This window comes from Carassius carassius, chromosome 40 (genome assembly GCF_963082965.1).
Source record: "Carassius carassius chromosome 40, fCarCar2.1, whole genome shotgun sequence".
Taxonomy (NCBI): Eukaryota; Metazoa; Chordata; class Actinopteri; order Cypriniformes; family Cyprinidae; genus Carassius; species Carassius carassius.
In genome coordinates this window covers 21706409-21733060 of record NC_081794.1, presented here as the reverse complement: position 1 = coordinate 21733060, position 26652 = coordinate 21706409, and the positions used below count along the sequence as shown (strand labels likewise).

Sequence of the window (26652 nt, the reverse complement as noted above, 5' to 3'; positions counted from 1 at the left end):
TTATTTATAATATGATTATATAATTTGTATGTCCGAGCTATACAGTTATAATGTAACTTCATAAGTCCATAAAATAGTTTTTGCTGCAAAATTATGCAAATATAATCCAAATGACTGTTATGTTGTTTTCCTGGTTACAAATCAGCAGAATTAGCAACAAACATGAAGAAAAGATCACATATTTAAGTTATTAAAAGCATATTTTTTTGTGTTTGTTTAAGATCAATGAAAAAAGCTAAAATAAAAATAAAAACAAATGAAAAAAGCAAACAAGTACAGGCCCAAATGGACAAGCGACTGTTTATGTGTGGATTTTTGCCACACTGGCCAACCCTATTGAGCCCTGATTGTGTATTTGAGGATGAAACCATAGTTGCAGCTGTACTTATCAAAACTTTTTTCTATGAGAGGAAAAAAATAAAATACAAAAATAAATCACACAGACGCATACACAGACTGTTGCATGTGCCGCTCAGGGATGTACACAGACAGACACATACACACGTGCATGCACGCACACATCGAGAATGCCAGAGGGGCTACTGGTGTGAGTGGCTCAGCAGAGGCCAGGGCCGAGACTGAGGAATTAATTGAGGTAGTTTGTTTCACACCGGGGAGTCTATTAAATGCCATGTCACCGCAATGCCATGGGGAGTAACAGGCAAACAGTACCCAAAGTGTGCGGAAAGAAAGGCTGCAGAGTGCGAGAAGGAGAGAGAGATAAAGGCTTGGTGAAGTGGTGGTGGCTCTGCTGTCTGCCGTCCCCTAATCAGCAGCTTTCAACCCCCCCAAACCCCCCTCGATTTCTGCTTCTCTCGCCATCGATCGTCCACACTGCCATTCCGGACCCCATTCAGAAGGCACGTTGGGGAGCCAAGGCTATCATGGCTCTCCATTGTCTTTTTATTGTCCTGCTGTTTTACATTAGGACTTGTCCTACCAGAGAGAGATGGTATCCCAGCATTCCTCAGCCTCTGGTGCCTGATTCAGGCCTGTAGCTGGAGTTGAGTGTCGGTGACAGCCTTATCACCTCTGCTGCGCACGCACACACATTTCTGTCTGCTGGACACAATCCACTGGCCACAGTGGCCCACAGTGCACTGCAGGGCCTGAAACACTTCAGCGGATCACCTTTAGAGACAGTAATTATCCACTGCTGGCTGTACACAAAGAAGTGAACTAGAACAGAGAGGCTAAAAACTTTGCGTTTTAACCAAAAAAGGTCACACAACCAATACAAAATGAGTTTACATAACCATCAATTTGTGACTGAACCATGAAATGTGCTGTTGACAGATCGATGTGTGATTCAGTTTTAAATAGATCCACCTATCCAGACACTGGATTTTTTTTTTTTTTTTTTTTTGGCTTACAAATTATCAGCATTTTTTAATCAGTATTATTGTCAGAAAATACATTAATATCATTAAACAAGAAAAATTTACAAAATTGCATATACTGTAATACTTGCACAAGACATGTTTTTTTTATATATATATTTCGTTCCGTTTTTAAATTCTTGCTAAAATTAAAATTCTATTAAAATGTAATGTAAATGAATTGAGTACTGTGATATAATCTATTTTTTGATAAAGCTGGCCCTAGCAGCAAACTGAGGTTGGTCACTTTTTGTGTCAATCAAATTGTCTGAGTGGGTGGTTTCTAGCTAGAATAAGTTACTATCAGGAGACTTTATGCTGAAAAGAATGCCATAACACCAGGTGTGTGAGACTATGATTGCTAAATCTACTTGATATCAAGTCTTTGTATAAATATGAACCTGTTCCCCTCCAGACAACACTCCAGACAGTGTGTCCAGGTCATACGACCTCTGGGAGTCCCACACAAACTCACAAACTCACACACATACACACACACACACACACACTGGACTCCCTCCAGTTTACTGTCTGAGGACTTACTGTAGACCCTGAAACATTTCAGCAACTTCAGCCTAAAATACTGACTGGCAAGCTTTCCGTCCAATCAAATTAATTTCCTGTAAGAAATGCCAAAGGTGACACTTTAGAAAATGGAAGTGGACATTGCAGGGCTACACGAGTAGGGAGGAAGATACAGTATTGAGAGGGAGAGATTAGCAAAGAGTCTTGGAAGAATGAGCAAAAATTGCCTTGTACACTGCAGCTATATAAAAAAGGCACCTATTATGGACCTCTGCTCTTGTCGATTCAAAAGAAATAAAGCGTAATATACAGGGAGTAACTGATGAAAGAAGGGCATGACACACTCACTCATTCAGAGAAAACAAACACACACCTGCTGACGTTTACGAACCTGCCTTACCACCCCTCTTTCCTTAAAGAAACAATTCAGCCTAAAATGTTGTCATTATTTACTCACCCTTATGATATTTTGATGAAGCTATTTTCAGGGCAGTTATAATGACTGGATACTGGAACTTTCAAACTTTAAAATGGATGCATCATAAAAGCGGTTCACATGATTTGGGGACTTTATTTCAAATAATGACACGTCATAGTATGATAACTGTTTTAAAAACGGACCAAAGGTTATATAATTATTCACAGATATTCAATGATTGGATTGCAAATGGGACTGAACTGTTCAACTCACGAAGATTATGATAATAAATATGATAAGTCTGTTTCTCACACAAGTGCACAAGTAATATGGAATAATTTCATGGTGCTTTCATGTCTTTTTTTAAAATAACTTATTTATTGCAACTGCACTGAAAAATTAATCAGTATATTATTCAAAATTTCTCTTTTTTTGTGTTCCACAGTAGTCATATCTGCACTAAATACAAGGGTTTGGAATGACATGAGGGTAAGAAAATTCATTTTTGGGTGAACTGTTCCTTTAAGTGTGTTTAGGTTGTGTTTCACTCTTTCACACAGTCTGTTTATGTCTCTATCTCCTCTTTCTTTTGACTGTTTACCAACACACATTCTCACCCACTCATTAGTACGGCATACTCTGCCTCATCGCTGCCGTCTTACTCCTGGAACAAGTCACAGTGCATCCGCTTGGGAGAGAAAGACTGACAGAGCCTCACTCAAACAGCAGCGTTTCTTACAGTATTGCACCAACTCTACTGAAAGTGCAGACAGCACCACGATGACTGGAGGTGACAAGCCAAGTGCGAGCTACGGTGAGGTACAAAAAAAAGAGATAACTCATGAATATCATAATGGGAACGAGCAGGCAAAACTGCTCAGTTTATTTGCTAGATGTAGAGTGACTGAAAAAGAAGAATTCTATGGGAACTTAGGAAGAACCCACATAAAAGAAATAAATCTAAAGATATGAATAATAATAATAATAATAAAAAGCTCTGAAGATCCTGGCTGACAAAACAAACCTTCCACATACTGTTTAGTATACTGTACTTATGTATATTTTGTGTAATTAGATGTGGTTTATTTGTATACTACAAAATGTAAATACACAATTTAAAACTGTTACTTAACAATCTTAAAGGGATAGTTCACCCCAAAATGAAAATGTGTCATTATTAATTCAGCATTATTCAAGTAATTTCAAACCTGTATGTTGGAATATTTGAAGATTCTTCATCTAGATTTTTACCAATAAAATATAAAATATAACAAAATAAAATAAAATTAGTAGTAATCAATGTGACCAGTGCACTTTATTCAAAGTCTTGAAGTTGTACGATTTGTACGTAAAAAAAGAGAAAAATTTTCCAGTCTCATTCAAGTCTACATTCAGATTAGTGAATGCATCACAATCACTGAAAAAAGACTTAAAATTACACACAAATCAATTGTATGACCTTTTAAATTTTGAAATATAGTAATTGTGACTACTTTTATATTTACTTTAAACAGGAAAAAAAACTGCATATGAATGTTTAATATTATATGAGGGTGAGCTAATATTGTAAACAATTTCATTTTTTAAATAAAGAATTCTTCAACACTTAAAGTTTTTTTAAGCACTAAAACAGCTAATATTTTCCTAAAAATGAATTTGAGTATGTTAAAAAGATCATCTTGTGAACCTTTCAGCTACAAGCCAAGATAATATTGTCCTTTGTAAGTTTTACATAATTAATCTGTGTTTCGCTTGGGTCACACTGTCATGTGTCTTGGCGACAAGGACAGGAAGCACAAACAACATGCACCCAACCAGAGACTCGATAGACGCACCTGAGAGAAAATCCACTCTGGCTCCTGCTACGGCTTCACACGTTTGCACCTAGTTTAGCGCAAAATAAAATATTCATCCGTTAAGTAGTACAGCATTTTGCGCTTGTAGCAGCGCATGAATATTTCAGACTATTATAAAAAAGCACAGAAACAGCCAGAGGGAGGGGTTTCCAACTGAAGGACAGGAGGAGAGCTCTGTATGTGTGTGTGAGCATGTGTGTACAGAACTGTTTTATGATGTCGCAGAGTGCATGGGGAGAAGTGTGTGTCAGAGCTGGGGTTTGTACAGGTGTAAAGACAGCCATTAGAAAGCTGTGCAGTTTTGTAATGGGATGAGGAGCAGATGTGACACACTTACTAAAAGCCTGACAGTCACACACACACAATACCAGCGACCCCACAGCATATGGATGTTTACTCTCCTTGCAAACACAATCGGGCTACAGGTTCCTGACGAAGAAACAAGAACGTAAAAATCTACATAAATAAGTCTGCTAAACTTCAAAGCGTGAACTCCAGAGCAGTGCTTATATGAGATGACCATGACTATATTTTCAGGACCTCCACACTTATTGGCTTTATTGAATTCAACATTTATATGTTTTTCTCGCCGGTGGCGCAATAATTGACCTCACCAAACAAAAACATTTATACACCTACTTTTTCCCCCCAATTTTGCGAGCTCAAAACAATTCTTTCATTCTCAATCTCTGATCCAAAAGTGATTTGAATAGTCACGTGCTGCATTGGCCGCTCCATGTATCCCGAGGCGGTCCAACTTCCTCCGTCCTCTCTGACCATTAAAGCGCAAGTAATTAAAGCCCCTCCTCAGATAAAACCCACCTTTATTCCTCGGCCCTGCTTTCTCGGCCATAAACTACAGTCATTTGGCATCTGATTGTTGGTGGCAGCTGTTTGATGGGGTAAATAAAAATGCAGTAAATAATAGATGGCTCAGATCCTGTGTTTGTTTGGTGCCTGAGCGAAGTGGTGCGAGTTTAGAAGTATATGCAGATATGCGGCATGCCGACACGCATGCAAATATGCAGCCTAATGCAAATGCGTCTCGGTCAACGTTATATCTTCTGACAGTGCAGTACGCTTTGTGGTACTGCCATGGGATTCAGATCAATTACTTGAGGTATTATTTCATCTTAAAAAGGGCTTGTTTGGTTTGTGGCTTGTTTAAATGCAGAATGAATCCACTTGAATGGATCCTTCTGATCCAGACGGATACATAAACACTTGGATCTGCCATATATATAATGGTGAGATGCCCAATAAACTCCTTTTGTTAGCTTCAGTGCCTAATTGATTTGGATCCGTTTAGAAAGGACGATAAAAAAGAGGGGGTTTCGGTGTAAAATGGAATGGGGGGAGGCATCTGTTCCCCGGAAACTGTTCCCCGTCAGCCAAGCTCCATTACTGGGCCTATTCACCACAGTATTAACCCTGTGTCAATGGACCTGTCCAGCCGGCAGACCGCCCCCTATCCCCCACCCTCATCGCCCAGCTGGCCGGGCCCAAGCCCCGCTTGCCGTCCACCACCGGCATTTTTTTCAGTCTGATAAACGCTCATTTCACACCGAGATGATGTAATTCCTGAATCCCCTTTTGCTTAGTTAATTTACAGCCCTGTGCAGGCAATTTTCCTCCATGCCATATGAGGCGAGCTTCGCCTTCTCTCAATTACCGTAAATTGTCTGCGAGCGCAAGGGGCTGTGAGACATGAACCAAGAGGGCTGAAGGTGATTGGTTGGAAGGGGGTGGGTGAGAAGCTCATTTTCCCAGGGCAGGGTGGGACGGGACGGAATGGGACGGGCCAAGCATGGCCGGGGTGTTGTGGACTGTCAGGCGCACTGAGGTGAAGCTGATCGCTAATTTACAGATGGGCCCCCCCCACACCCTCCACGGTCCGTGCCCCGTAGCCAAAGCTAGTGAATAGCTGACCTCTTTATAGTGTGCATGATATATGTTGCAGGTGCACGCAGGGTTATCTATTATGAATGAGACATGTATTGCTGGAAGCATTAGTAATGTATGAGCTGGGCTTTGGTGGAGCGGGGCTATGGGTCCTAGCAGCAGTCTCGGTCCCTGCCTTGCCTTCCCTATCTCTCTCTCATACACTCACACAGTGCTTCTGATAGCAGCACTAACTCATGTTACAAGCCATAGCACCTGACAGCTCCTGCACATTCAGCACCGCCTGTCCGATTTGGACGCTGGGAGTTCTGCCTCAGGGGCCACACTCTACTCTCTCAGCTCTTCTGAGGGGAAAAGAGAGGAGAGGAGGAGAGCTGCCTTGACCAGCCCCTCCCTCACCAACTCTGCCTGTCTATATTTAATCTGACTATGAGCACATCTGGATCTAAAGCCCTGCCTCCTTTTGTTGTTTCTGTCAGTGTTGAATCCAACCACCCCTGTATAAATTGCACACATACCAGACCCCAAAATGTAGTAAACCTGATAAAAAAGCCTGCAGTTATAGAGATATTTTGGAGATAAATTGACAGGCATGACAGCGATTTCACTGTGGCATTTATATCTCCAGTCTGTCTGTGTTCATCTGTTCACCTGGACAACACTAGGGAAAAGCACATTATATTCCACACCAGTAAGCCACAAAAACCACCTGAAAAATGTCACCCGCTTCCATAATTGATGAAGTTAGGTGGGCTCTCAAGACTTTGGCTCTGTAGACTTGCTACAGCGCGCTCTGTACCACCACCAAACTTTTGAGAGTGTGGCAGTCTTCAACCAACAGTCTCTCGCTTCCCCTCTATCCTCCATTCAGATGAATTAGTAAAACTTCCATTAATAATGCAGGCATGTTTGAAGCCACAAAAACCAGAGATAGTGAGTGACTGAACAAGTGAGCATGGCTAGAGAGAGTGAGTTGCACAAGGAGAAACTCGGCTTCTCTCAGATATCATGTTATAAACGTGAGAGGAAATCTCATCATACATAATCTGTGTGGTGGCGGACTGTTGGAGAGGAGTTGTTAAAAAAGACGAGAGGGGCTGCAGGATGGAATGATTATGACAGGAGGCATCACTCAGCAGCTGTTTAGAGGGTGGAAAAGGGGCCATAAATCAATTTCACACCGATTATGACACAATGCAGAACTGCGTGAGCTCCGCTGAATTAGCTGTGCACACTGAGGATCATGTTGGGCTAAATTGATCCTTGTAAAAGAAAAAAAGGAGAAAAACTGGCACAACAGAGGGACAGAAAGAAAGACAGAGGGAGAGAGAGGAAGCCAGCTATGAGGCTTTAAAAGACAAGAGATTACCGGGTGGGAGGAACAAAAGTGGAGACGGATTAGTGGAGAGAGAGAAAGAAAGATGGAGATAAAGAGGTGCAAGGAGGGAGAGTGGCCGTTGGTCAGTGTTATTGTGGTACTGACTATCGAACTGATGTCAAGCGAAACTCACATGCCACTGAGATAGAGGAAATCATATGTATCACAGTCTAGAATGAGACGAAAATGTTTTAACCCTACTGGCACAATCCTATGCAAACAGACATGGATCAAATGTCTGAGATCTTTTTTTTTTTTTTTTTCACTGGAAATAACAAATGGAAATAAGCAATGTCTTTTGGGGAAAAAATCTAATAAAAGATTCCAGTCAAGCAGAAGCTGCTCTTTGGATCATTTCCACAAACTTGTGGCACTTTTGCAGTTTGAGTGCTGCTGTCATTTAAACAGTAGTGGGACAAACCAATGTCACTTTATATTCATTAATTTATTTTCTTTTTTAAATAAAACTTTTCAATCAAGTTATGAACAAATAATTTGTAATGAAACTGAAAATGTGCAAAACAAGCATTTTCATAATAGCTCTCGGACCCTATAGTACATGTAAATCAACAAAATAACATCTTAAAGAGATAGTTCAACTTAAAATTAAAATTCTGTCATCATTTACCATCAAGTTCTTCCAAACCTGTATATATTTCTTTCAACTGTTGAACACAAAATAAGATATTTTGAAGAATTTTGTATCCAAACAGTTGAATGTAGCCATCGACTTAAACAGTATTTAAAAAAAAAAAAAATTATTACCAACATTCTTCAAAATATCTTCTTTTTAGTTCAACAGCTGAAAGAAACATATAATTATAACCAAATTTTTGGGTGCACTTTCCCTTTAAGAATATTCAAGAGACTAAACCCAGAAGTTCTTAAAGTGCAAAGACATTAAAGAGTGAAAACCAAGGGCAGCTCAGTACATGCAAACATGTAAAGCATTCAACACACAGTGAAGTCTGTAATTAGCAAGCATGGCACATCTGGACATCAAGTGGCAATTTGATTCATTTGATTCATTTTAATATAGACACTTGACATGACGTGCTACCACTGCAAATTCTTCCATGTGCCCTCTATGCCAATAACCTTCCTAATCTTAATAGACAAGCATCTCCAACCCAAAGAAAAAAATAATAAATGTACAAAGAGATCTGTGCATGATGGGAAGCTCTTGTTGTAGAACCACACACAGAAAACCAGTTGCTCTTTGAACATACTACATAAAAAAATGACATTCTGGCTTTAAAATTTGATTGAATTACCCGCATTCGAAGATGGTGTAATCAATAACTTATCCATGCATACTTGTGTTATAACTGATGAATTAAATTTTATTAAGTCAACATTAGTTATTTGGTGTACCAAGGTGATATGGGTTTTTTGATAGAGCACACTATATGATTGCTAAGGTGTTGCTTATTGAAAAGAAACAGAAAAAAGCCAATGCTTAAGCTCACATTCCCTCCTTCAAAGTCAATCTATAATTATTTTGGCCCATTTTGAACACCACAGTGTTAGAATCCATTAGGATGAGAGCTGAATTTGAATTTGCAGCAGGATTCCAGCCCAACTACATTTATTTGAACAGACAGAACTTTAAAGACTATGAAGGGATGGGATGTTCCTTCTCAGTATAAAGAGAGGTCCTGTTGGGTGGAGACCATCTTTAACCGCTGATAACTTTCCAACACCAAACACTGTAAGAAACCCAGTGGATGCACTTGAAAGTGCATATCTCATGGTCATATACATGATTCATTCATCTGCACGATCTTTCTCATCCGTCAGAGTAGTTTAGAGAATGACGCTCGCTGTGTGTCATAGTGTGTGAGTGGATCCTGGTGAAGCCCACAGATCGTGATGATCACAGGCGTGTGATCGGAGGCCAATCGGTCTGGTAATGATGCTGATGTATCACGCCAGTAAGTACAGGAGCACAAGCAGCCCCTTAAGCAATTATGCTAGCATTAAATAATCATTACGCAACCTCACCAAGAAGCCGGCACATTCGATGTTGGGGTAGAGAGAAAGAGAGAGTGTGAGTGGAAGAGCTACGTGATTTTTAGAGGAAAAATGAAGTTCTGGACTGATGAATATTGAGCAGTATCAGACCAGGCAGGCACTTTGATAAGGCTGTTTCTAATTAGGAATGGCCTGTTTTACACACATTTAAAGAAAGGATGAGCCGAGAAACACACACACACAGAATGAAAAAGTGTTTAGAGAGAATAAATGGCCTTACAGAAAATGGAGTTTCATTTTAGGCTTTTTAAACAGTTGATTTAAATGTTTGAATCGAACCCAATTTCGATTTCACCCCACCCTGCAGGTCTCTTCACATTATACTTTTGGCCACAAACTACAGTACGCTTGCATCATCAATGCAAGTGCTAACGGCAGCGGTTTACCTCTGTAGCTATGTAATGATTTACGCACAAGATGCAAAATTATTAATTCACTTTCACGAGACAGAAGGAATTTCTACTGTACTATTGTGAACTGTAACAGAGTGAATCACTAATCAAGATCACATTTTAAGCAAACTTTTGGCACTTTAACATCAAACAAATGAATTGAACTTTCATGTTGAAACAACTCGCTTATTGTAAACTTTCAAAAAATAAATAATAAACAGGTTTTTAAAATATTGATACAATACCGAGAGATATATATTTTATATATCTCTCGGTATTGTATCAATATTTTAAAAACCTGTTTATAGCCACTGAAACTGCATCAAATACACAGCCCAAACAGCATACCTATAAGGAAAACAATGAATCTGTGGGTTTATTCTCAATCTCTTTTTTTTTGTAATGTAATAAAATATTTTTTAAAGTGTCCATAAATTATTAATCTGTGGGTTCATTTTTAATCTCTCTTATGCTATAAATGTGTTACAGTACGTTTAGACAACCTATTTCTTCATTGTCTTCCCTGAACTGAAGTCTAAATGAAAATAAAATAATAAAAATAAATATATAAAAAGATATATTAATTTAAAATACTGATACATTTTATACGGAAAAAAAACTATAGCAATATATTAATATACAACTGTATAATAAAAAAGCCCTAAAAACATAAAATCTCATGTCAGCAACTCTCAGTCATGTGTTTTTGAGGTCTAAAAAGTAGTCTGTAGTCTGGACTATGTGAAGACAGCAAATCAAGATGTAAAACCCTGTATGACGCGTGTACTGGGCTACAAAGTGACAGGGAATGAAAATGACCTAATATTTTCAATGGAAGTGAATTAATGGATTTTCATTCTCTCCAAAGTGCTGCATGTGTAATTAAGGAGGACTGGCCAGCCGGGGGCTTCCGCGGTGCTTAGCAAACCATGGCTGTCTCTGAGTGTGACTATGCTGCAGCGCTGTACTTTGTGTGTACGTACATGGTTTTTAGCGTATAAGAATATGTTTATCTCAGAGTGTGCAGTGCGTGATGGAGTGTGACACTGAGGTGAGTCAGGGTGCGCAAAATACGTCTCCCACATGCAGTGTTACATTAATTCGACTGGTACAGATGAAGTAATATCTGGAGGGTAGTGTAATTAGTTCAAATTCAATTGGACTCAAATACTTCATTATATACCTGCCAACAACACCAGGGATTGATAGCCATGGTTTCTTTTTCAATTTCCTTTTTTTTCTTTCATTAATGGCTTGGAATTAATGGAATGACATGGTCGAGTCAGGCAATGCTAGAGAAGAGCATTACAACACCAGAACTGTATCATGGGGCTATCGGAGGCTTAGCAAGCATTAGAACAATTTGTTTCTTGCTTTTGAATTTTTTTAGGCACTCACAGCTTGTAATTCATCTGGGAGAATTCAACATTCATTTCCAAGTATGCAAAAAGTAACAAACAGGGTTATTGAAGTTAACTGACTAATAATAATAATAATAATAATAATAATAATAATAATAATAATACTACTAATAATAAAATATAAAAAGACAATATTTCTTATTTTCATTCAGTTTATCTTGATGTACAAAAATAAATAAAACTACAGTACAAAAAAACAGACATTTAAAATAATAAAAAATAATAGAAATAACAAAAAGAGAACAAAATTACTAAAACTTTACAATTAAAATGAAAACAAACTATATATAAAAAATCTAAATCTAATCTAATTCAAAATATTAACAAAAATTATAACAGCATCACAGTGATACTGATTTTAATATTAATTAACTAAATTATTAATTTGTTCTGTGATTTTCTACAAAGAGGTATTGAAACGTTTTGGGAAGAAGATGTGTAAAGGCCCATTCCCTCTTGACAGTCTCCTACATTACCCATAAGCGCCTGGAATTTTCCACTTCCTAACCATAAAACCCCATATGAATCAATTTTTTTCAGACTCTGAACATTTAAGATACATATTAAAGAAATACATTCTAACAAAAATAGTGCAAATGTTATTGTTCTTTTTCTCCTTTTTTTGTCAGTCCTGGAAGGACAGTGTCTTACTTCTTATAACACACTACACATTCAGAACTCTGAATGCAATCTTAAAGACACTCAGCAGCACAAACACATTCATATAAACTAATGCCCCAACCTCAACGCTGTTGTCCTATTGAAATATTTGTTCGCACGGCTCAGTGGCCTTTAATCTTCCAGGGATCCGATTTTATATTTGTCTTGGGTGGATTTACTCCCTTACTCTGCCTCTGTTTACCCAGTGTAATTGACAAGCCACTTAGAGGAATGGGAAAAGCAAAGTGGGACGGCATGCCCTGTGCATCAGCATGCCTCCTCCAGTCTGTCAGTGTAAGACTGTATGTTTGTTTAGCATCTGCTATACTTGTCTAAAAACACTTGCCTGATGCACAGGGGACATCAGTTCTCTCTCTCTCTCTCTCTCTTTGCTTGCTGTTGACCTGTGGCTGACACAATCAGCTTGTCACTGCATGTAATAATGGAAGGAGATATTCTGAACTTCTTGTTTCTACTTTTAGAATGTGATGGGTGCTGAATATATTTGCCGGCCTTCATATGCCACAAATTACTTGACAGAAATGGACAAGTTAATGAGAACATAAATGTCAAATTCGGCGAGTTAGTGTGACGGAAATGCAATACTGGAAACAGTTTTCGCCACATTCTTTAATTAGCAAAAAACATGTTTCTTTGAATTTGTTTGGGCAAAATGTAATAAAAGTTCAGAATCAAACAGACAAAGCTATGTGGTGTAGCCCCAAAACATTTGGACACTTAAAACAAACCAATTTAATCACGTTAAATGCAAAATATCAAAGATAAAGTTTTAACAAAGATAAAGTTTTTGCAACTACTGTTAACAATGTGAGTTTTAATGGATGTATTTAGTACGTTCTTCTTAAGTTCCCACAGGTTATATACAATCTTTCAAGGAAAACATTTGATAAAAATGATAAATCAGCAAAAATACAATATTATAATATTATAATTAACACAATATATTAAAAATATATTTATAAATAATTTGAGAAAAAATGTAATAAAAAATAAATTCCACTTTAATATTTTACAACATAATGCACAGACACTTCATTATTTAGAAAACCTAATACATTTTTGTTGGACCACTGTATATAAATGCCTTTTGTAAATAACCAGCAAACACAACGCGCAGTGTTTGTTTTGTGTGCAGAAGCGCAAATAAATAAAACAGAAGCTATTATTTTTTCTTTTGTAAAATGTACGGTTATCTGTTGCCATCTGCCCTGTAGATGAAAGGTTAAAGTTACAAAGAGGGTCTGATGTTGCATGCAGGTTTTAGTGCCAACCTTGGAACGAGCTTTTGACATCTTGCAACAACAGTTCAATACCCATCCAGGGGAGCCTCCATCGCCCGTGTTTGACGAGCCTTGGCACCTGGTGTCTGAAAACCCTGTGACTGCTCTCAGCTGGGGGGAGGAGTTCTGGCTGATGTAAAAGCTATCTTTGATCTGAATAAAAAGCTGAAGGCTCTGGAAGGGTGCACTTTGCCATTATTCATGGGAACTTCAAAGCCTTCGTAATTAAATTGGAAGAATACCTAACAAAGAAACAGCCACAACGGAAAACTAAAGAGAGGGTGAGAGAGAGAGAGTGGGAAAAAAGAAGAAGGAGAACAAATACTGGCGCCAAAGCGAAGCCATGTCGAGCGATGTCTGGAAAGATCCTGAGGGATGCTGGGAAGTGGTGCAACCCTGGAGCACAGATGGATCTGGAGGTGGATCTGAGCGGTGAATCACATCGTCTCTCTCCTCTGCCCTCTCCTGGAATACCACAGGCTAGCGTACAGCCTGCTATGAAGAGGCTGACTGCCGTCTACCGCCCTTTGTTCTACCAGACTGGTCTGTGGGGGCTGCACCCTGTTAGATACCCCCTCTATGCCCCTAAAATTACCACCAATCCATCATCTATCCCAGATTTGACCTAATCGATAGGTGGGCTCCCGGTGCTGCCAATGTCAGGGATTTTTTTTTCCTGCCGTCAGAAGTTCTGTGAAGGTAGGAGTGAGGTTGGAAAAGTGCGGGGGAAAGTGCTGAGTCGCCTGCAGCCCACAGACTTTATTCATCTTATCAAATTACAGCCACCACAATAACCATCTCGTGGGACTCGAGACTGAAGAACAAGATTTCTCAATATTTCCAGCCCTTGCTTGATTTCATTGTTTTTCTGATGAATGGTGAACACGGAGTGTATGAATGTTGAAAGGTGCCAAAATAGGATGCTGATTCACTAAAACGGTCATCTACAACCACAAACAAATTTCATAAACCTTACTAACGATAAACTCAGTCCTGGACTGAGACATGCAGATATATATATATATATATATATATATATATATATATATATATATATATATATATATATATATATGTGTGTGTGGATTATTCACCAGAAAATAAAAATTCTGTCATCATTTATTCACCATCAACTTATTCCAAACAGTGTACACATTTTTATTTTTTTTATTGCTGAACACAAAAGATATTTTGAAGAATGTTGGTAACCAAACAGTTGATGGTAGCCATTGACTTCCATAGTATGGAAAATGGTACTATGGAAGTCAATGGCTACCATCAACTGTGTGGTTACTAGCAATTCTTTAATATCTTGTTTTAAGTTCAGCAGAAGAAAGAAACTCATACAGGTTTAAAACAAGTGGATGTTGAGCAAAAAGATGACAGAATTTAATTTTTGAGTAAACTATGCCTTTAAACAATAACAAAAACAAAATTTCTGGAATTTTATTTAAATACCATTTCAGTCTCTATAATTCAAGTTTTCATGTCTTACTTGCCATGTATTTGTAATCATTTGTGAAAGAAAATTGAGAAAAAAATTTTTCTACACCATTATTTTTTTCAGTGTACTAATAAATTGAAATTGTCCATCTCGCAACATCTTTATTTATATGCAACATTTGTTGTATGTTTGTCACATCTTTACTCATTCCTTTTTACCCTTTTTAAGTTAAATATAAAATATATTTTGTACAACTGCCATCTAATAAAATAATTTAAGTGAATTTTTTAAATGGCAAAATCTACTGGTGCATGAACCATGTTTTCCCCTTATTTTATAAATACACTACAAAAAGTAGTTGCAGTATTTCAATCTGATCTGACCTTTCTGGTTGATTCAGTCATTATTAAATAATATTTATAACTTGAATGAAGCCAGTTAATTTAGATGCTACCAAATGAACCACTTTTTTTTTTTTTACGTTATCACAGGAATGTACACAAAAATTTTCACATTTGTATAACTATGTTTTGTTGTTCTGTCACTCCATAGATTGCCAGGATACAAATGGCACCAGAAGACCTTCACCTGGTTTCATCCGCGTCTCTGAAGTCACTAGGAGGGTCTCTCAGGTTCAGTGTGAACAGCTCGAGTGATTAGAGTAATTACTTATGACAGAACACGCGGAGCTGCTAGCATCCAAAGCATCCCTCTGCCCGGCCTGTATTCATAACACCGCATCTCACTCACACACACAATACTTGTGATCAACCTCAATAGGAATCATCTTAATTTCTAATTATCCCAATTAATGTATGCAAATGGGGTTAATTCAAACTTATTGAAACCGTTTCGAAAGCTGTGCAATCAGCGAGCAGCTCCATCAATTAACATCAATATTGGTCTTGGTTTATTATTTAATTTTCTCATGGTAATGGCCACAATTAGCAGTAATTAAGAGCTTCCGTATGCGAGAGGAACCGAGCTGTTGATTAGAAGCGTATTGAAAGGTGCCAAAGCTGAATCCTCTCCCCTCACGGGGGAAAAAAATGGGCAAAGAGAGAAAAAAACTTAATTGAATCAAGATTTTCAACATGAAGCTGATCTACAGCCTTGTGAGGAAAAAAAATACACGGATACTGACAGTAAAGATTTCTCCAGTCTTATCAAAAGAAAAAAAAGTGGGTGATTAGTTTTGAACGTAAAGGCTAGTATGTACCGCGATGCATGCTGGGTAAAATGTTCTGTGACATATACAAAATGGAGTTTCAATCAATTTGCAGCAGTCACAAAGGAAGGCGATATGTCAGTGCACATTTCATTACATTTTCCGCTTTCTTTGTTTCTCTATGGTACGCAATGAAAGGCTCTGTTAATCAGAGGCATATGTTGGATTATTTATTGCAAGCATGATAATGTCATTATTGTGCATGCAGGGCCACAGGGACCGGCTCACTTCTTGCTGTGCGTGTGTAGAACAGTGCAGATAACGCATTCAGCAGAATTACACTAATACCAGCAAACATAAAAATCCGTCGAACAAAAATATTAATCATTTCTGCTAGCTGGCCCTGTAGGTTTATATTACTGTGCCTAACAGCAGGTAGAGACCTGAACAAAATGAAAATATACTGCAATTAGACTAGGATTGATTAATAGACGGCCCTATATTAAACTATGCTTGACTAAGCTATACATAATTCACCAGCCGTGTTACTGAGCTCTGCTTCAGTATTGGACTGAAAATGGCTACAGGGTTTATGTAGTGCTAATTGTTCAGCAGGTGAGCGTCTGCGCTAACAACATTGTATTACCCTTCGGAACGCTGGAAATGAACTCAGACCACAAGAGTACAGGCTAGCTAACTAAAACCTTGTTGTAAACATATGAAGCGGGCAGCAATTAGGTCTAGCAATGCGAAAAACACATCACGCAGTTGAGGTCAAAGGCTACTGAACTTTAAATGTCAACAACAAATGTCCGTCGCTAAGCTAATTCTCGCTATTTATGTCAGAATGTTGCTGTGTTTGACAGCTGACTGATGCGTCAGGTAATTACTGAGGGGAACCACATCGCTAGTACCGTCTAACTACCGCATCCTTCTGAATGTCAGGTTGAAGACCTCGTCGTACTGTCTACGATCATTGTGTTTGAGGACCTCCTGCAGACACTGCATGTACGATGCAAGGGGCGCTAATTAAAAACACGTTTTCACGCTAACCTTTAAAACGCTAACCCCTGCTTTAATGGCCTTTAGATAACGTGGTACCTCTGCTATCAGGGCTGCACACCTATGTCGATCCTCACCTCACCTTTACATAGCTCTCTTTCAATTAGAGATAGCGATAGCAAGAGCGAAAGAGGGGGAGAGAGATGACTAGCGTCTCATTTTTATGTGAGTGGAGACTTGAGGGGAGCTGTCTATAGGCCCTTAATTTACGGTGGAGCAAAAGTGGCTAAGCAGATTGAGACAGATACAGTGGGACACGAACTTCTCATACACACTCACACAGAGAAGCGCATGCAGCTTCTGTCGTAAATTATGCTGAGCAGAGGAGAATTTATGGGGCACAAATATCTCAGTACCAGCCTATCATTTCCTAAGCACTGTCAGTGTAATTCTTTCCTTGCCTGTCTAAACACACAGATAAAGCTGCTCTTGACTACAGCAGAGACTGAGAAGAGACAGATAGACATGGTTAGGGATGGGGAGGTGGCAGCGAGGGAAAAAAAATAACCATGTGGAGAGCCGGAGGAAGTGTCATATGTTCGCTAGTGTGTTAAAGAGGCCGTTTAAATTCAAATATCACATATGCAACTGTGACGCATTACTGTCATCGTGTTTGTTTAAAGGAATATTCCGGGTTCCGTACAAGGAACGACAGCACTTGTGGCATAACGTTGACTACCGCCAATTCTTTAGTAAGACACTTTCAATGGAAATGAATGGAGTCAATCTGTAAACGTTAAAATACACAATACTTTTAATGGTACAGCTACAAGAGGTAACAATTTTGTAAATGTCATGAAAACAAATGTATAGCTTATATGATATATAACTAATATAAAATAAATAATGTACAAAAAAGTTTTTGGTTAGTAATCATTTTAATAATTTTTTTTATACTTTTATTCAGCCATGATTATCAGAAGTGACATTTATAATGATACAAAAGAATTCTATTTCAAACAAATGCAGTTCTTTTGAATGTTCTATTCATTCAAGTTTAATAAAAAATAAAAATAATATTAAAATAATTGCATTTCACTATAAAATTAAATAAATAAAAAATAAATTAGGTTTCTTAACCACCAAATCAGCATATTAGATTGTGACACTGACGACTTAAGTAATGGTTGCTAAAAATTCAACTGTGCTATAAAAGGAATGAATTACATTTCATATTAAATTAAAACAGAAAACAGTTATTTTAAATTGTTACCCGTTTTACTGTATTTTTGATCACATAATGCAGCCTCTGTGAGAATAAATGAATTACTGGCCTGAAATCTTACAGACCCCAAATTTTTAAACACTATAGTATAAGTGCTTTTAAAAAATTATAAGCTTTACTTTTAAACTTTTAAGTCCTTTAAAAATGGCACCTATTCCATTGTAAATGCCTCACAATAATCTAGATTATAAACATTAGCCTACAAACTAAACCTAGTATAACCCAGAATGTGTATAAATGTACATAAAAAAAACTAGAACTAGAAAGCAGGAAAGCGAGCAAACAAACAAAAAAGTGAAAAAGGAACTTTTAAGTATTCTTCTTATATGTACCAAAGACTCCACTGGTGCCAAAGGGTCCGTACACCCAATAAAAAGAGTCTCGCTCAACAAACTAGGTATGGCTGAGAGAAAAGAAAATGTTTTGAACCAGTACAGCAAAGAAATAGCAAAGGAGATGAAGGGGCGGCATTATAAATTCAGCTCCAACTTTAAAATGTGAGAGATATACTCTGGCTGAACCAGAGATTTCGGGGCTTATATAGAGGCTTAATGGGAAAGGTGGTCAGGGCTGGCGTATGGTGTGTGCCCTTTTGCTACCCTCGAAGTCCTGGCCATGAGCAGCGTGCAAAGTACATATACTTCGATAAAATGACATCCAATTTACCCAGCTATTCTCCCCTCGCTCGCAAAGGAGCTGAAGTACTTTGCGTGTCTGTTAAGGAAATGAAACTACCTCACACAGCTAATTAACTCGTCTTGGAGGAGCAACAGAGAGGAGACTCCAGTTGGATCACCTCAAAAAGTCATTCAGTCGAGTTGATCTGGGGGAGGATGATCAGAACAGGCTGTCTGAGTGAGAGTAGTGATGTCTGAGCTGCGTGAGTGATTTAAAAAAACATAAATAAAAAATAAAAAGGAGAATGAAAGAGTGAGCTTTTTTTTTAAATGCACTATAGCAATGCTCAAATATCTTTTGGCATAAATTAGACAAAAGTTAACATTTAAAAAATATTTCGGCGTAGATAATATTGCTTAACAATATTCTACAATGTTAAACATTTATTTATTTTTTAAGCATTTTTACAGTAAACCTGCAAAATATAACACATACAAAATTGGCTGTATTTAATTTTATCTACACATTTTACAAAGACAAGTTTAGTGGACCACCCCGGTCACTTGAAATGTTACCCGTTGTCCTTTCTCTGACTGTACAGTTTGCATAAATAAAAGACATCAGCAAGTGAAAAATGCTTTTAAAGACATACTTTTATATTTTATAAGAATTTGCACCGACATGACAGTTACATGTGAAACTAAACCACTTTGTAAGTTTTTCTTCGTGAGAACATCTGCTAAATGGCGTACATATAAATTATTTGTCATACATGCCTCCGCTGCACGGCCCATGCAGAGAATTTAGCCCTGAATAGGCGAATAACACCTGATACAGTGATACACTGAAGACTTCAGGCTGAAGTATAGTTAGTTATCTAAGCATCACAGGGTCTTCAGAGATCTAGAAGCCCCTGGAGGACCCAACCTTCCCATCATTCTCACCTCTTGAGGATAACCGTTGTGCAGAGCTAGTGGCGGCCCAGCGTGCATTGCAGCAAAGCACAGAAACATCAATACCGATGCACACTCTCAACACTGGGGCTTGTGGGAAACATCACACCATCTGCAGAGATCTAATGCAGACACACTCACACACATGCCACAGCTCTGATGTTTCTCTCTTAATTCCACTCAAAGCAGACACAGCAACATGATGTTTTTGATTAGGTGTAGTTTTAAGACTTCTACATATCAGATGAGAAATCAACCCTGAGGATTACATTTTTCGGAATTAAACCCTATATTATTTTTTTAAACAGTTACACATTCGTTACACATTTGTTGTCCTTGTTAGTCATGTTTCATCCACTTACTATTATAATAACAATAAGTGATGCATAATTACATGCAAGTAACACTAAGACAAAACCCAATTCTAACCCTAACCATATAGTAAGTACATGTAATTAATTAATATTACTCAGTAGGAGTACATTAACCAAAGTTTCTTATGTCTATAAAAATGTAACTGATAATTTTTGAGTTTTAGCATATGATCTAAATATATATAGAATTGATAAGAATCCAAAAACTGAAAGTGAAAGAAAAACTGATATATATCATCAAATTATTATTTTTTAATTAATAACAACAATAATAATTGTATTTAATTAACTAAAATACTACTATAAATAACACTTTAATAAACAGAGAAACATACATTTTGAGTGACTTCAGAGCTAAATCTGTAACAGGGCATTTCATGACTAAATATAAAGATGTTATAACAATTATTAAATAGAGATATATAAAGCATAAAAGTCAAATGGTTGATTATCAGCCCAGAAAAAATAAGCTTAGAGTAAAATGACAAATTTTTCTTGTGCGCCCAATTATGGAGGAAGATAAATATGGGGATGGCTAAATAGATGCCGATGCGGTGGCCTAATAAATAACAATACAATACATCATTAACACTAGGGCACAGTGAAGGAGAGGAGTTTGGTGAATTAGCTGCATGAACTAAATAATGCAGTGCGAAATTTCAAGAAACTTTTTTGTTGATTGTGCTGATGTGTTATATAAAACCCAAGAAAATAATTACGCCTTTGATTAAATCACCAGCGCAGACCACAAATACGTTAAAGAATTACTAATAAATTAACTTGAGTGCTGAAGTCATTGTGTTTTTAGAATCTGCAGGTTTTATTTCAGAAACTCTATGCCTGGAATTGATTAGCCTCATAACAAGAATAATGTGATGATCCAAACAATGACATGAAAAATCTGTCTTTCTTTCCTAACTGTTCCAGAATCCATAACTAATGCAGCTCTAATACACACTTAATTTTTATGCATACGAATATTCCTTCAATTTAAGATGCGCAAGATTGAAGGGATGACAAGACAGAGACAAATGTTGGCACATCGCTGGTATTGTAATCAATAATTTAGTGGAGCTGATAGAAACTATATTTTAATGAGATCCACAGCACAGAAAACCTATGGAGAGTGATTTCATTTAGTATTAATCTCAAAATGCTATGTTCACTTTACATCAATGCAGAGCAGCACTTGTCTGGGGAAAACACTCCCTCTGTTGTGTGTCTGTGTGTATATATACATAGAAGTTGAAATATGTGTGTGTTGCACCACTGCGCTACGGTGCTGTCAGATCACGTACCTATTCCCTATAATAACCTGCTTTTAATCTCAAGAGTATTAAGACTTTGATTTGATTAGTAGTCGATGCTGTTGAGATGTCAATTTCACTGGTCAAGACTTTTTTTTCCTTTAAACAAGTATTCACAAATGAAGTCGTATTTCTAGCGGGACTATAATGAGTAAAACTAATTTTGTACGAGCTGAAATAAAAGGATTCCTTGAATTGAAAACAAAACACTTTTCAAGCACAACGACCAGCTCATTAATTTGATCTTATCAGATGTGTTTAAGAGTAGAAACAGGCTAACTACAAGACCGTTAGCAAAACAATTACCTATTGATACGCAGTATTGATACAACCGGCTATACAGATTCATCCTCATTGCAGCTGTCGTTAATTTCCACTTACTGTTTCTAGACAAACCAGAAAGAAAACGAGACTGTTTGAAGCTAACATCTGCTTTAGTGCAATGGACATCAGCTGATCCGTATTCCCAGGGGTTTCGCTTCCATTTGCAACCCATTATATCATCGGCTATTGACAAGTGAGCGTATACTGAGTTACGCTCATAGCTAGAGTCTGAATGAGTCCGGAGAGCGCACACATACGCGGTGAACGTGTGTTTCAAATATCTGATCATCGTTAGCAGGGGTTGGTGTCACTCAGCAGGAAGTCTTCAGGGGGAATGAGCTCTTCTGTGCAGCACAGAAAAAGAAACGGCTTCAACCGCTCCCTACGTTTCTTTGACTCGCACTAGCCCACCCGTCCAATTATATCTCATTGTGGCTGAGCATTCATATCCCTCTCAATCCTCTCTCATTCATGGATTTCATTTTCCCACACCTTCCTCTTCCTCTCTTTAATGTTTCCATCCTTATTATTCCATCTACCTCTTTTCTGGCTGTTTTCAAAGCTGGCTTTATTCCTCTCTGTAGCTCTAGACATGCGAGAGACCACCTGCAGCAGAGGAGGTGAAGCTTTTGTGCTGACAATTCAACATGTGAAATACACACAACATTTTTTTTTCTCCTTTACGTGTGCGTGCATGTGTATTTTGGAGTTCTACTTGCAAAATGACTTCGACCACTGCTAGAAATGACTAAAAACTCACTGGAGAATAAGCTTCTAATATTCAGCTCCATGGCTCAGGAGAAAATCATACAATAGCGAGAATTGTTTAACTATCCTGAGCATGGGTAAAGATTTTCGGTCCTCTAGGGAAGGAGAGGTGCTTGCACAAGCAGATTTACTGCTCCGTATTGACTCAAGACTTGAGAACCAGCCTCTGCCGCAATAAAAGAAGAGGGGGGGAATATTATCAAGCCAAATTTAAATTAAATGTAGATAGAGGTCACGTTTGCTAAAAAAAAAAAAAAAAAGAGAACATAATGTTATGGAGAATATTTTCTTTTTCACATCTGTGAGAATCCTTTTTTTTAAATGCTCACTTGAAATCACTGTCTGACAATCCTTTTTTATTTTCAATACCAGACTGCATCAAACAACAGTGGTTTGATGTTTAAATGAGGTTACAGAACAAGCTACTGAACTAGAAACACGTTCTGCCACTGCAATTGTTTTGTTCTGCAACTCCACGCATTATGAGAAAACACACTGTTTGCTAAAAAATAACTTGCATCACAACCTGCATGACGCTACGGCTCAAACTTTTGCTATTAAATAGAAAACAAAAGCAGTGTGGATCCCTAGTTAATTCCTAATCCAATGAAAACAGACAGTAATGCAGCTAAACAGCATTTGCCAGCGCTAGTGTATGCAGTCAGCGGCAATCACACCCACACACACACACACACACACACACACACACACACACACACACACACACACAAACATTAACTTCACAGGCATGCTGAACAATATTATTTTTTTTAACAATTATCTACATTGTTATCACTTCAAAAACTAATTGTGTTTTCACATGCTTGCAGACATTAAAATGTCTTTAAATGAAATGTATGACAGACATATGAAAATGGAAGTGTGTCTAATTGCATACACATTTTAAATTACAATTTTAGTAAAGATACATTAGTCTTTTGTGTAACTGTAAAATGAGTAAGTTTACTTTTTGTAAAACACACTTTCCGTTGACTATATTGTTTTTGAAGCACACAAAGCTGTTTCCTTTTACTATTTTTCTTTTTTGGGCATAGACTGCAGTCTAAGATGAGACACAGGTAAGGAATTCGACAAGAAAAAAAAAAACAAATGCGAAGAAACAAATCTCATTACAAATTGCAATCTACTAGATGTGACGTGCCGTGTGTGGCTACCATTTCAGCAGGTGAATAAAAGCAAAGAAAGGCAAAAGGTATAACGAATGGGATCCTGTAGAATCCCTTAGGGTGTGATAACTCTTCCTGAATCTGTCTGTATTATTTGGAAGTGAGTCATACTAAATTTGATAGATGAGAACAAGTCTGCGTTTCATTCTTTTTTTGTTTTTTTAACTCTCGCAGCAACTGACCTCAGAAAAAAAAAATTGAAATCGCTGTAACAAAATAACAATATTGGAACTGAAACAAACCCCTGTTAGCTCCTCAAATGCAACAAGCCCAATATGATAGATATTTAAGAGACGTTTCTCACAGCTAATCAATCACGGGTGTACACAAAAACAAGCCTTGACATCTTGTCGATGACATCTGTTCAAAATCAGATGAGGAATTATGAGGATGCTCAAACGCGCAAGCATTTACAGGATGGATTCATAAATGCGCCTTATTTGTATGCACAGATACACATGTACACACACAGCAAACGGCGGGGACAGCAGAGGCCCGGACAGCTGGTGTTGTGTGTGTGTTTGCCGGGACAGCGACTGTTAAGGTGATGAGTGAGGAGCGATTTGGTAGCAGCATGAGGCAGGTTATCTCTCAACAGCCTTATCATTCTTTATATCTGAGCAATAACACACCGTCTAGAGGAAAGCAGCAGCCTGCCATCGCACATGCCGCACGTAGTAATGCACACACGCGGCCAAAAACAATCACAGCAGCCCCTCACGTGCCCCACAATTTCCAAGCACCTTCAGAAAAGTCAGCCAACCCCCATTTACTAGAACGGACTAATTCAGTGACATCTGTCTACATTCGGCCGGTGAGTAGCTCACAAAAAGACAGATTCACACAACTTCTGAAACAGAAAGCACTGAATGCAATTAAACAAGAAGAACGTCAACAGATCTGATTCGGTTAAACTAAATTACAGTCCTGGGTTTTTGAAAACCTTTTGTTGTAATGTTGTGACTTCTTGAATGAAACACAGTTTGAACGGAGGAAGTGATGTGTGATTGACTCCGGATACAAGTGGGATGTTATATATGAAAAAGAACACCCCGTCCCACACACATATATAAAATAAAATAAATAGAATTTTTTAAATAAAAAACACTGCTAATTATGAAACTAACAAAAAAAAAAAAACAATAAACAGAAACAAGCAAAAATAGTTAATATAGTGTATGGAATAACTATAGGATAAAAGCAAAACTGACACTGCAAAAACTCACAGCATGAATGAAAAGATGGGAACAGAGAAGGATGACCCCTGCCGAGGGTTTTGCGGGAGGAGGGATATGAGGAGGAGGGGGTGAACACAATGCTAGCACGTGTCACCCCCAAGTAGCAGAGGAAGGGAGAGCGAGCGCAAGACGGAGGGATTGGGATTGCCTTACCTCGGGTAGGTAGAGGAACGCAGGGGGACACTGGAGAGAGTGAGTTAGCATCCCTGAGCCGGAGAGCAGAAGACAGCCTGTGTTGGCCATTGAGCACAGCATGTGGTAGCGGGACGTTTTGCGCATTAAGCTGGGAGATCCTCTCTCTCTATCTCTCCCTCTCTCTATTTCTCTCTCTCTCTCTCTGAAACCCTCACTCTGCCTCTACTCCTTCTTCTTTGTTTTGTGAAGAAGTCTTTTTGATTCTATCTGCTTCTCTTTTTTTGCTGCTCTTTCTCTGGACAGTTTCTTTTCTCAGCTGTTCTGGAGGTGGGCTGAGCGCGGGCGTGCGAGTCGTCTGAATGGTCCTGGGCCCTCTGTCATCAAGGCTCAGCTGCGCACTTTCACTTACACTCTTACACACGCACACACACATACGGAAGCCAATGTGAGCCCTCAGAGAGAGAAAAGGGGAGGTTCTGCTAGAGCGAGGGAGAGTAGGAGGAGGAGGAGGATGGGAGAGATGCTGAGAGGGAGGAGGCAGGAGTTCCCGGGGGTATTCAAAGATCAAACAGAGCCACTGTAGAAAATGAAGGGGATGTATAATGACATCACAACAGCTGATCTCGGCCATTAATTGCAGATCTCCACAGCCGCGCACGCCACTTTCTGCTCGTGTAATGGAAGAGATGGCTTGCAAAACATTTGATTTGTTTTTGATTATCTTTACATTAATTATTCACTCTTATCATCAGACTTCCTGTAAGGAATGAAAGGAAAGGTGAACAAGGGTGATGGCCACCAAAGCCAGAGTCTTGTTCCCAGGCTGGACTGGGATATGTATTGGGTTCATTTAGGGTCTTTGGGGGGTTGATCTATTTCTCTTTGGATGCAGACACACCAGATGTGCCCCCATTATGGGGGATTCACACCCCCACCGACACACCAAACTACAGCCGCAAAACACAACCACGCAACCCATCCAACAACATCCTTTGGTGGACCTTTATTGTTTTTAATAGGGAATTTTCTTTTTTTAATCAGTAAAAAATATAGTGTTTAGAGTGATGTACAAAAGAGGGGAAAAAAACATATAGTTTTTTTTTTGGCACAGGGAGGAACAAATGCGCATAGCTCCACTTTTGATTATTGTCTTGATTTTAACACAAAAAACTTTGACGTTACATTGAATCCTGATTAATTGATCTCTCAGGTAAGAGTTATAATGTCTGGTTTGTACAGTAAGTCTGCTTTATGGTTTTTCTCAGTAATTAAATTGTAAATTATGGTCTAAGTGCTGTAAATTTCAGCTGAATGCAAAACTTTTCGCAGCACAAATAACTGATTATGATTTAACATAGAATCAATGTATTGAATTACCTAGTGTTATTTAACATTACTTAAAATACTAACAAATATGTTGTAATGTAAAATAATGACAACAAATAATAATAAAAAAATAATTTCCAGAAGTAAACATCATTTTTTTTAGTTAATTACTTTTACAATCCATTATGCCAACTTAATCTCTTTCCACAAAAGAAACAATAACAATCACATAAATCAAATGTTTAATAAATGTATCA

At 38.1% G+C, this 26652-nt stretch overlaps 1 protein-coding gene across 7 annotated transcripts in view; it reads right to left on the bottom strand.

The window, feature by feature from the left end:
* The window catches only part of rbfox3a (RNA binding fox-1 homolog 3a), a 425092-nt gene that overhangs the window by 84319 nt on the left and 314121 nt on the right, over window positions 1-26652 (bottom strand). The window contains exon 1 of one of the 7 annotated variants that reach the window (XM_059532576.1): window positions 25088-25458. The exons of the other annotated variants lie outside the window; for them this stretch is intronic. Coding sequence (XP_059388559.1) covers window positions 25088-25213 — 126 coding nt within the window. The 5' untranslated portion in view covers window positions 25214-25458. Of the gene's footprint in view, window positions 1-25087; window positions 25459-26652 lie in introns of those variants that run through there. 7 annotated transcript variants of the gene reach the window in all.